We start from the raw sequence: 12,624 nt of genomic DNA on the forward strand, positions 1-12,624 counted from the left end.
CTAGTGTAAATTGATAAAGCCATTGAATTATGCTTCCATAATTTTCACTAAGTGTTATGACTGGCAGAAAGTGCACTGGAAAACTCCACGCCATAAGCTGTACCATATGTGTAAATGTCTTAACATGTCAATATTTCTTTATTACTGTTTTGATGATTAACAAGAACACAAGACTGACCAGGACTTTTCATAAATCTAAAATGTTTATTACAGGCAAACTTAAACAAATTACAATTTAGTAACAAATCTACCATGCAAATGAGATTATAATCCCTCTAATCTGTAACATGCACATCCAAGACTGTAGAATTGAATGCAAAAATGTGTTGTAGATTCATCTAAGAACTATTGTCCTGATACTTGAAACTCTGGTTTCTTTTAAACCACTACTTTTAGCTTCAAGCTGCGATTTGTGCTAAGCAACAGCCACTACTACATCCTTGCAAACCCCTCCGGCCAATGCCCACAGCTTCTGGGTGTCAACCTTTTTTAAAAAAAACATCTATTGTCTCAGCCCAAAGGTTGTTGCTAGGTGATGGCAACAGTTAGGCAGATCCATTAGGGTTGTCTAGGCCTATTTCCTCAACATTAGTTTACTTGCTGTGTTTTCTTTTTCTTCCTCCCCCCCCCCCCCCCCCCCAGCCATTTCCTTTTGACTTTCCAGTTCCAACAATGCATAAGTTATTTGCAACCCAATATCTCAAATTTCATAATCTAAGTATATGCATTCCTAGCAACTGTAGGATGAAAAATGCGATCATGCTTGGAAGGGTATGGAGGGATATAGGCCAGGTGCTGGCAGGTGGGACAAGATTGGGTTGGGATATCTGGCCGACATGGACGAGTTGGACCAAAGGGTCTCTTTCTGTGCTGTACATTTGACTCTATCCTAAGAAATCAAAGGGCTAATCACTCCACAACAGAACACAGCAACTATAACACAAGTGTCTTGCACCTTGTCCAGTGTGTCGTGTAAGTAAAAATTCAGTATTTTGAACAGATAATTATGGTTTAATATTGTGGAAATAAGTGATTAAAATTACAAACGTGAATAGGTGCAATGTCAATTTTATTTTCTGATCCGGAAAAATAAAGATAAACAGCAGATATCATTATTGGCTGATATCATACAATGAAATTTGGCTAATTTGTAAGGCCCAAAGCAAGTTAACCAGTTTAATGAAATAGAAAGCTCTAAGCAAAAGATCTAGCAAGTGCAAGGCATAGTACTTCCTAACTGAGATTACTTTTTTCAGACGTGTAATCATGTGCAGAACTGGGCTCGAGATAATTATACTGCAACTGACTTTTCAATGTTAATTATTCAAAGACCAGTAGATAGCATAGTAATTCCATAAAACTTGGAGTTGCAGTTGTCATATTTCATGACCAATCATAAATCAAAAGTAACTTGGGAAATAACCAGTTACATTGGAACTTAGAGGCACAGTATTTTGTTATCTTAATTATAGTGTTAATACAGCAAAAATATGTATCACCACATTAATATTGGAATAACCTCCTCCATATTGAATCACTGTCTTTTGGCATCTTCTGCTTCCTGTCGATTCTCCTCTTTCCACCTGGCTTTTTTTGCCATGTTGATAGCTGTCAAAGATTCATGTCTATTTGCAGCCTGCAGCCAAAGATGGAAAATAAAGTTGGTGCACTCTGTTTTAACTAATCAATAATTCAACCTTTGAAATATTCAAAATGTTTGAGTTTAAAAACCTCCGTGTTAGTGTTACTGTGATTGAGCCACATCGTAAAACTTAATTTGAATCTTCAAGCATATGCACTAGTGTCAGTGAAGAACTTTGAAAGGGAAACAATTTTTAAATTTTTGATCAAAACCTGCTCATTTACATGATCTTTTACAATAAACTCAGCCACAAACATTATCCAATTGAGGCAAGATATCAAATTCAGTGATTTTAAGTTTTCATTCTGATCAATATTAGAAAAAGATCCACAATAGAGTTCAGCACTGTATACAGAAATGCTGATTAGCCTGTCTTACAAAGTCATCGAGATGTAAAGCACAAAAACAGACCTTTTGGTCCAACTAGTCCACGCCGACCAGATATCCTAACCCAATGTAGCCCTACCAGCCAGCACAGAGCCCATATCCTCCCAACCCTTCCTCCTCAAAGTTTTTAGCAAAATAGCAAGGATTAATAACTTTTGCTCTATCATGGTTGGTTTGCAATACAGAGTGACACCAGTGTGGGTTCAACTCCCATTACCACAAAGGATTCCTCTCCTCTTGAGGTGTGATGATGGTCAGATTAAAGCACCATCAGGCATCTGAACATTAGCTCTATAGTCTGATAAGGCTATGGTAACTTTATTGTTTACCTTAACCGCACACTTCAAAACCACCCCCACTTCCTTATGCATTCCTGACTGCATTTGATTATCTTAGCCTAGCACATGCTTCATTGCTTGACCGTTCAGCTATGAGTATATAGATTGTAGATAACTGCTATGGATTGCCCACAACACCCCTCAAATGCTCAGGTTTAAACTAAGTGATTGGTCCCACAACCTGAAAACAGACTTTGGGGTGTGAGGGAGTGGGCTTGCTCCAGTTACTGCCGCATTGGCCTGAAGTTGTAATGCTACTTGATTGGTGTTTCAGGACTTCAATGGAGTGGGGAAGTGGTGCCACTGGAGGCCAGCCCAGTATGAGAAAGTTTCTACACACCCTAAGGGTTAAAGAAAAGGTTTTCCAAAGATCAGTTAATTTCTGGTATTAAGTCATCCAAAACATCTGCTACTATTTCATCTGTAGCAATTGATAGTGGAGCTTGAAAGATTTTAGTTTTGGGATATAGGCCACTCACTGTTGGGAAAATTAGTATTTTCATGTGAAGGTATTGGCACAAAGTCTGAATTAACCAACATGGCTAAATAACTACAGAAGATTCTGAATCAATAACTTCTACATTAAATTCTTATAAAAGTGATGAAGGTTAAAGAATACACAAGATACTTGCAAACTGAGGAGCAGAGTAGTGTGGGGTAACACCTAAAATCCCATTGTGTTCTTTAAATTTACAAAAAAATTAGCCAGAATCATAGTGCATAACAACAGACCCTTCACTCCAACCAGTCCATGCTGAATAATCCAAAACTAAACTAATCCCAGCTGCCTGCAATTGGTCTATATCCCTCTGAACATTAACTGTACCCATATATGCCACTTCCTTGGAAGATCATTTCATACGCTAAACACCATTTCAAAAAAAATTGCCCCTCACCTCTTTAAGGTTAGAGGAGAAAGATTTTAAAAATATGTTCCATAGGCTTAATCTCCCCACCCTAGCAAAAAGACCTGCCATTCACATTATCTATATTTGTCATGACTTTAAATCTTTAAGGTCACACCCCCCTTAAGCCCTTAAGCTCTTACACTCCAGTGGAAAAAAGTCCCAGACTATCAAGCCTCTCCTGTAACTCAAATCCTCCATTCCCAACAACTTCCTAAATCTATTTTGAATATTTTCCAGCTTAATAATATCCTTCTAATAAGAGACCAAGACTGAATGTAGAACTGCAGAAAAGGCCTCATCAATTCCTAACTTAATGGTCTGAGCAATGCAGGCAAGCATGCTAAATACCTTAACCACCCATGTATATGATGCAAATTTCAGTGTTATGTACCCAAACTCTTAGGTCTGTCCTACAATACTACCCAAGGCCCTACTTTTAAGTATCACCTTCATTTGTTGTGCCAAAATGGATATACCCATTGACCCAATTGTTTAAGATCTCTTTGTAATCTTGGATAACCTTCTTCACTGTCCACTAAAACTACCAATCTTGGCATCATCCACAAACTCTAACCATGCTTTCTATGTTCTCATCCAAATAATTTTATATTAATGACAGACAAAAGTGGAACCAGAAGCGATCCCTGTGGAACACCATTGGAAACTGACCTCTGGCCTGAAAAACAATTTTCTATCATCACTCCTGCCATTAAACCAGTGTTTTAGCCAATTAGTAAGTTCATCTGAACTAGTTTACCATGCAGAACTTTGACAAAGGCTTTACTCTAGTCCAAGTAAATTATTTGAGCTCTCGGGAGAGTTTGAATAGCCTAGGACTGTTTTCCCTGGAGCGTCTGAGGCTAAGGGGTGACCCTATAGAGGTTTATAAAATTATGGGCCATGGATAGGATAAATAGACAAGGTCTTTTCCCTGGGATGGGGGAGTCCAGAACTAGAGGGCATAGGTTTGGGGTGAGAGGGGAAAGATATAAAAGACCTAAGGGGTAACTTTTAGGCAGAGGGTGGTACATGTATGGAATGAGCTGCCAGAGGAAGTGGAGGCTAGTACAAATGCAATATTTAAAAGGCATCTGGATGGGTATATGAATAGGAAGGATTTGGAGGGATACGGGCCAGGTGCTGGCAGGTGGTACTACATTGGGTTGGGATATCTGGTCGGCATGGATGGGTTGAACCAAAGATGTCCCTTTACCTCCAAAGTCTTCTCTAATCAATCTTTGAAAGTTTTTTTTGTCTTATGAAAAACTTTAATTTTTATGGAATGCTGTTTTTAAAACAAATTATGATCACTCAGCCTAAAGTGTTTCCCTATAATCACTTCAGTCACTTGCCCTATTACCCAAGAGCCGGTCAAGTTTTGTTCCTTCTGCAGTAGGAATATTTACGAACACAAAGGTTTTGATAGTGAGAAATTTACTTTTCCAAATGTTGACTGGGACTGCGTAAAGTCACTGATTATTACAACCTTATTATTATAAAGCTCACTGATATTACCTAGCATGGTGACAAAAACAAACCCATCAGCTCAGTGAGCAAACAGACAATCTGAACTTTCTTATTCTTGCATATATACATGATCTCTCTATATTTGTTCCTCTATTTCCCTGACTATTGGGGATCTACAGTACAATCCCAAAGGGATTTTTTTATTTCTAATTTCAATCCATATTCCCACATACCTGTTCCTTTCCAGTACAGGTGAAACCCACCCTCTTTGAACAAAATAAGCAATTGGAAAAAATGAGTCCTGCTACATGAGGCTTAGGACTAGTACAAGTACTTTTAAAAACTCAATTTATTCAATTGAGAATAAATCACAACCAACTATTCACATCATATGGTGTTTTAAAACTTATGCCTAAAGCAAATCACATGAGCCAAAACAAGTACAATTATTGGTTGTGTCACTGACAGGCTAGGTATAAGGTAAAGGAAACTGAAATAATAAAGAAAACTGAACTCTGCCAATTCTGAACAAGCTAATAAGATTTCCCCTTACCTTCTTCCCAGAGATTATTGTCCCAATACAGGCCACAATTGTCACGACCACCATTATATAACTCGCTTTCACTCTCATCTTGTTCCTTGCAGCATCAATCATCTCAAATCTGAAACAAATTATGTCAATTTATCCACAAACCTCATTATCTATCATGATGTCTTTAAATTGAGAAGCATTTCTTTAGAGAGGGCTGCTTTATCAGAGTAGCTTAAGCAGAGATAATGCATCGTGTAAGAAAGGAAAAAGAAGATTTTAATCACAAATAGAGGACTGTGGGAAATACAGACAGCAGGTTTGCACAAATTGAGGCAAATGATATTATTCCATTCTCAACTTAGAAGATTTCACTAGATCCCTAGAAATTGAAATTCCATGTCAAATTTTAAGAACTGCCAACTTAAAAGCTGCAGTGAATTTTTTTATGCTGCAAAATGCTAATGATATAGTGATGGAAGTCTTGCACTTAGGACCTCCAATATATATTATCCCTTCTATTAAAGATTAACACATAGAGAACCTTCCTATAAAAAGTTCAGTACACTCTGAAAGGTAGACCTCATCTGTGATAAAATGATTGTGATATTTTACTTTTGGAATTGAGAAAATACATATCAACTATTTCTGGAGAGGAGGAAGGTCAGAGTAACCTTGACAAGTTGCTTTATTTCTGTTTTTAAATTAGGTCTCCCAAATAACATGTCCAGCTTTTAAAAAAAATTTTGAATAGTATGAAACAAAAAGGCTTTGTGGATGATATGCAAAGGTTTTGGTAGTGCAAATTACTTTACATTTTGACAATGATATCTGGGACTAAATTATTAGGCACTGGTAGAAAATTATGTCAAACCAAATTTAAAACAGTACAGGGTGTGCTTAAAACACAGTCAACTCATCTAAGCTACCAGGTTTATTAAGGAGAAGTTGCATTTAACTAGTTGAGAGTTCTTCTGAAGTAGTAATAGTCACAGAGATGTACAGCATGGAAACAGACCCTTCGGTCCAACCCAATCTAATCCCACATGTAATGGAAAGCATTTATGATGCTAATGCTTATGAGGTAGTAAAACTGAATTTTAGGGGCATTTGATACAGTATTCAGATTTTTAGGAAATTTGTAGGTCATCTTATAAAAGCAATGGTAAGATGGATACAAAATTAGTGATACAGAAAACAGTGTAATGGTCAATGGATACTTTTTGGGCTGGAGAAAGTATATAGTTCAGTTACCCAGGGACCCTTTGTTATCCTGATATATATGAATGATTTGGATCTTGGGTGCAGGGGATATATTTAAGTTTGCAGACGACATTAAAGTTGAAAGAATTTGTAAACTGAGGAGGATGGTGTGAAATTCCAAAAAGGACATTGACAAGTTGGTGGAGTGGGCAAGAGGTGGCAATTGAGATTCGATGCAGAGAAATGTAGGGTAATACCTCTGCATCCAGTCTATTCAGCCTGGTCATAATGTGACATTCCAAAGATGTCCCCACTTATTCTTTGAAACTCCAGAGAATCCAGGCCCAATCAACCCAATCTTTCCTCCGAAATCAGCTAGGTGAGCCTTTGCTGCTCTCCTAAAAACAAAACGACACTCCGTACTCCAGGTGTGGTCTCACCAAGGTGCAGTACAATTGCAGTAAGACTTCCTTGTTCCTCTACACAATCCTTTTCTTACTCCATTTGTAAGCTTGCTTTCACCAGTATGCAAGGACAGTAAGTAAATATTTCCCAATCTATTCCAATTTAAATAATACTGCTAACATTGTTATTCACAATGAAGTGGTCAAATTCATGTTTATTCATGTCATGCTGTGTATTCACTTGTTTAAAATGGCACCAAAGCCTCTTTTTACATCCTGCTTACTGCCAAGTTGTGTTGTCAGAAATTTTGGAAATTCTACATTTCATTCCATCATTCAAATACGTTACTTTTGATACATATTATAAATACGTGTAGATTGGTCCCGAAGTACAGATACCTGTGGCATTGTTTGTCACCACCTTCCACTCCAGAAAAGACTTCATGTTTCCTGTCTGTTTAACCAATTCTATCCTTACCAATATTTTACCACCATAGTCATAGAGATGTAGAGAAACAGACCCTTCGGTCCAACCTGTCCATGCCGACCAGATATCCCAACCCAATCTAGTTCCGTCTGCCAGCAGCCAGTCCATATCCATCCAAACCCTTCCTATTCATATACCCATCCAAATACCCCTTAAATGTTGCAATTGTACCAGCTTCCACCACATCCTCTGGCAGCTCATTCCATACACTTACCACCCTCTGTGAAAAAGTTCCCCCTTTGGTCTCTTATCTTTCCCCTCTCACCCTAAACCTATGCCTTCTAGTTCAGGATTCCCCAACCCCAGGGAAAAGACTTTGCCTATTTATCCTATCCATGCCCCTCAATTTTGTAAACCTCTAAAAGGTCACCCCTCTATAAGGCCTCTGCTCCAGGGAAAACAGCCCCAGCCAGTTCAGCCTCTCCCTGTAGCTCAGATCCTCCAACCCTGGCAACATCCTTGTAAATCTTTTCTGAACCCTTTCAAGTTTCACAACATCTTTCTGGTAGGAAGGAGACCAGAATTGCACGCAATATTCCAACAGTGGCCTAACTAATGTCCTGTACAGCTGCAACATGACCTCCCAACTCCTGTACTCAATACTCTAACCAATAAAGAAAAGCATACCAAACGCTGCCTTCACTATCCTATCTACCTGCAACTCCACTTTCAAGGAGCAATGAACCTGCACTCCAAGGTCTCTTTGTTCAGCAACACTCCCTAGGACCTTACCATTAAGTGTAGAAGTCCTGCTAAGATTTGCTTTCCCAAAATGCAGCACCTCGCATTTATCTGAATTAAACTCCATCTACCACTTCTCAGCCCATTGGCCCATCTGGTCCAGATCTCTTGTAATCGGAGGTAACCCTCTTCGCTGTCCACTACACCTCCAATTTTGGTGTCATCTGCAAACTTACTAACTGTACCTCTTGTGCTCGCATCCAAATCACTTATGTAAATGACAAAAAGTAGAGGGCCCAGCACCTATCTTTGTGGCACTCCACTGGTCACAGGCCTCCAGTCTGAAAAACAACCCTCCACCACCACCACCCTCTGTCTTCTACCTTTTCAGCTGGTTCTGTATCCAAATGGCTAGTTCTCCCTGTATTCCATGAGATCTAAGCTTGCTAATCCGTCTCCCATGGGGATACAGTAACTTAATGAGAGACTTTATCCAAAGTTTTCTGACATATCACATGCTGGCTCTCCCTTTATGTTGTTACAGCCTCAAAACTCCAGTAGGTTTGTCAACAGTATTTATCTTTCATAAGTCAATGTTGACATTGCTGTTGGTATTCTAAGGTATCATATCTTTTGTAATAGATTCCAGCATTTTCTCTATAAGATGTTAGACTAACTAGTCCGTAAGTACTTTTTTAAAAAAATCCCTGTACAATCTTTGGTCTTAAACAATTCTTTTCCTATTTCAGTCCACAATAAAAAGACAGTTTTTACACTGGTCATTGGGACAAAATCCTGGCACTCTAACTGCACCTTGGGTGTTCCTATGCCACGTAGGCTACTGTGATAGAAAAGCGTGACTCACCACCCCCTTTTCAAGGTAAGAGAAATTGTAATAAATGCTGGCTTTGCTACCAGTTCTTAACGTTCCATGAACAAATAGGAAAAAAATGCTTGCACCAAGTTGAAAAGCTATTCTATTGAAAGGTTAGGAATAGGTCTGAGATGACAGCACCAATACACACACAATCTCATACCTAACAAAAAAAAACACTAGAAGAGACTCCCTTCAGCACTTGCCCCCACAAAGGCACTAAGTATTTGATTGTGTAAAGCAAAAAAAACTCAACTCTTCCAGTACATTTGGCCTCTGCACTACAGTTAGTATTTATTACTTAGGGAGAATGCAGTTTGTGAAACTTGAAGGACTGCTGAAATACTTGTGATTTCTAAGGAAGTGAGTATGCAGTGGCAGTGGTCATATATAAGGAATGGCCTTTTAATCTGCATTACTGCAGCAGAGCCAAGGGAGAAGTTCAGTATAGAAGTGACAGTAGAAAGAATCTTACCATTTGTTTTCAGCTGTTGTTTGCACAGAGGATGATTTTAAAAAATTGATTACCAAGGAAAGTAGTATCAACGTCCCAATTTAAAAAGTCACCAACCAATAGGATCCCATACCCGTTTCACCACTTACGAAACCGCAGCTGGTATATCTGCTTCTCGCTTGAATCGACCACTCCACACCAACATCTTTTTATCAAAACTTGAGGGTTTGTATCCTGGCAATTTGAAAGCTGGACGTCCTGGAAAAAAAAACAATATTTTCGTGGGTCACAATTTCCTTGTAAACTCTCTCTTGCATTATACAAAACTTGTAGAATATTTAAAATGTCAAAATACATGCTAACTTCAGCTCAGTGACTATATTCTCAACTTGGAATCAGAAGGTTGTGGGTCAAGTCCTGATAAGCATATAATATCTAGACTAACACTTCAATACTGAGGGAGTGCTGTCAGAAGAAACATGTTTAGGTCTCATTTAGTATTTTATCTAATGTCTTTTCAAATGAATGCAAATACTTCTATTCAAAGAGTAGCAGTGTCCTGGTCAGCAGTTATTTCTCAACCATTGTCAGAGTACTGTTATTTTCTGGTTATTTCAATGCTATTTGTGGGACCTTACTAAGTGCAACGAGGAGATTTACCAGGATGTTGCCAGGAATGGAAGGTTTGAGTTATGTAGATAGGCTAGGACTTTTTTCACTGGAGTGTAGGAGGTCAGGAGGGTGAACCTTCAAATTAAAAATTATTTTCTGTAGGGTGGGGTCTTTCGAGACTAGGGGGCATATTTTTAAGGTGAGAAGAGATTAAATATGACCTGAGCAAATTTTTATTAAAATTGTGTGGAATGAACTTTCAGATAAAGTGGTGGATGCAGGTACAGTTAGTGTTCAAAAAACATTTCAGTGAGCAGATAAAAATGTTTGGAGGAACATGCACCAAGTGCAGGCAGGTGGGACTAGCTTAGTTTGGGATTATGGTCAGCATGGACCAAAGGGTCTGTTTCTGTGCTGTCTGACTATGATTGCAGTGTTTCTAATAACACTAACACCACATCAAAAATACCTCATTGGTTGTAAAGCAATTTGTATTTCTTATCCTTAGGATATCACCATGTAAATGTGAATCCTCTCCTTCAGTATAGATGTTACAATTTCAAGCCTGATACAGATAACTTTTTGGTTTCTGTTCTTTCCCAATAGCTCACCCATGTCACTCATGATGTGCTATGAAAGTAAACTATTTAAGTGTTATCTGGGGGGGGGTGAAGATCAAACCTTTATTACAGGGTGGACACTACAGTTCTTACATGTAGCAGCACTTGTTGATCTAAAAAGGTCTGAGTCAAAAATTGCTAAGTCAATCCTGGAACTACTCCCCATTTACACTTTGTGCACACCTCCACCACATGAACTTCCTCTGGGGAAGTTGGACCTACAATAAGCAATATTCAGACTCCATGATTTTACCAGATGAGGTCTGGTATATTTTTAAACTTCCATTTTATACAACTATGGACCATGAAACAAACCTTCATTCAACGTCATTGCATTTTATCTTAGAATTTTCAGTAATACAATAAAGGTGTGCCATGTTGACTGGGCATAAGAACTTTGAACAGAATTTAAAATTTTGTTTGTTATCCTTATCAGAAGTGCTCAATCTGGGCCTCTTATATTCTATTCCACTTCCCTTAGCAAACTTTATCAATTGACCTTGAACATGTTTCCCTCTATTGTATCTAAGCACTTTTTAAATGAATATTACTTGGAGGGTATGATGACCCTGTAAGAAGAGTGAGGAGTTGTAAAGGAGAGATTGAGAGAAGGGGTTGAAGGCGTGAAGAATAAAGGAGGGTTTCTTCTAGAGTATTGTAGTTTTGATTTATTTATTGTCATATTTTGTTCCAAAGTAGTAAGAAGTATTGTCCAGTGTCACCACTTTCCAGCCCCATCTTAAAACATAAGTAAATCAAAACACAGACTATAGAGGTAGAAAAAAGAAATAAAACATCAAGATCTAGAGAATCAGCTGTTGAATTATTTGCTGCAGAACTTCCAGCCTCTGTCTTGGTACTATAGCCCTGTAATTTCTATAACTGATCCACATCAGTTTCTGGTCAGTACTCACCTTCAGGATTTGGATTTAGTGATTAGGTTCTCTCGCTGCAGCAGACCTGGTACTTGTGCATCAAAAAATGCTATTTGTTTCAGTACCTGAGAAGTCCGAAATGGCACTAAGCATTGCATAAAATGCTGCAGCTACTGGCCATCTGAAACACAGTCTGGCAGCATTTATGGAGAGAAAAAAAATAGTTAACTCTTCAAGTTTGTATGACTCTTCTGTACGAATGACTCCTCAGATGGCGAAGTCGTAACAGCCTCAAAGCGTTAACTGTTTTTCTCCCTCTCCGCAACTACCTACTGGACCAGCTGAGTTGCTCTAACATTCTCTGTGACTCCGGAATCACACTTGCTTCTGGTCCTATGAGGGAGAAAAATCAAGCAGCTGAGTTCGGCTGGGCCTAAAACATTAACCTGTAGGTACACCTGTAAAGATGTCCTGCAGAGCGGAGAAGACTAACCTCCAGCCCCACTACCCCCCATCCCCGTTATTCCTTAACTCGGGCCCTCTGATGCCACGCCGTGTCCACCCTCATCCACCCCCCCTGGTGTTCCTGACCCCGAGCCCGCAGCTCACCTTCAGGCTGGACTCTGGCCGGCGTCGCCGGGCCTCCCCCCTGCGGGGATTTGCCGTCCCCGGGTTTGCTGCAAAACCCCTGCAGCCGCTCGCGGTTGGTTCTGAACGCCAGGCTCAGGCCTCCGGCCACCGAGCCCACGTAACTCCACATCCCGAGGCCGCACCGCCTGCCCACGGCGGACTCTAACCCCCCGACTCCAGAGGTGACCGGAGCCCAGCCTGCCATCTAAACCGGTGTTTAGAAGGAGCCGGGGTGGGCCCGCCTATCCATGTGAGAAAGGGGCGGATTTTTGAAGGAAGGAGACGAATAGAATCGAGTTTTTTTTAATCGAGAGGGAAATAGATCAGATTTAAACCCGTGACTGGTTACTGGCAAGCAACTTCCTCGGCGGTACAATATGTTCTTCTATCATATTTTTTTTAAATTCTCAGTCGGTTGACAAGTAGTTGCCCTCTACCCGCTCCGCCGCCGTCTCTGGGGTTTCTCTCCCCCGCCCACCCCCCTCCATTGTCTTGTTCCATCAGGCGGTGCGG

General features: G+C 39.7%; 1 protein-coding gene across 1 annotated transcript; it reads right to left on the bottom strand.

Annotated features, from left to right (window-relative positions):
* Window positions 1-184: 184 nt before the first annotated feature.
* On the bottom strand, window positions 185-12,316 carry LOC140486309 (protein FAM162B-like). The gene is made up of 4 exons (XM_072585278.1): window positions 12,091-12,316; window positions 9,524-9,632; window positions 5,296-5,404; window positions 185-1,636 (listed from the first exon to the last, which is right to left on the bottom strand). The coding sequence occupies exons 1-4, from the start codon at window positions 12,314-12,316 to the stop codon at window positions 1,535-1,537; spliced, it is 546 nt and encodes a 181-aa protein (XP_072441379.1). The 3' UTR covers window positions 185-1,534.
* Between the last annotated feature and the right edge of the window lie 308 nt (window positions 12,317-12,624).

The sequence above is a fragment of the Chiloscyllium punctatum genome, chromosome 15, assembly GCF_047496795.1.
Source record: "Chiloscyllium punctatum isolate Juve2018m chromosome 15, sChiPun1.3, whole genome shotgun sequence".
Taxonomy (NCBI): domain Eukaryota; kingdom Metazoa; phylum Chordata; class Chondrichthyes; order Orectolobiformes; family Hemiscylliidae; genus Chiloscyllium; species Chiloscyllium punctatum.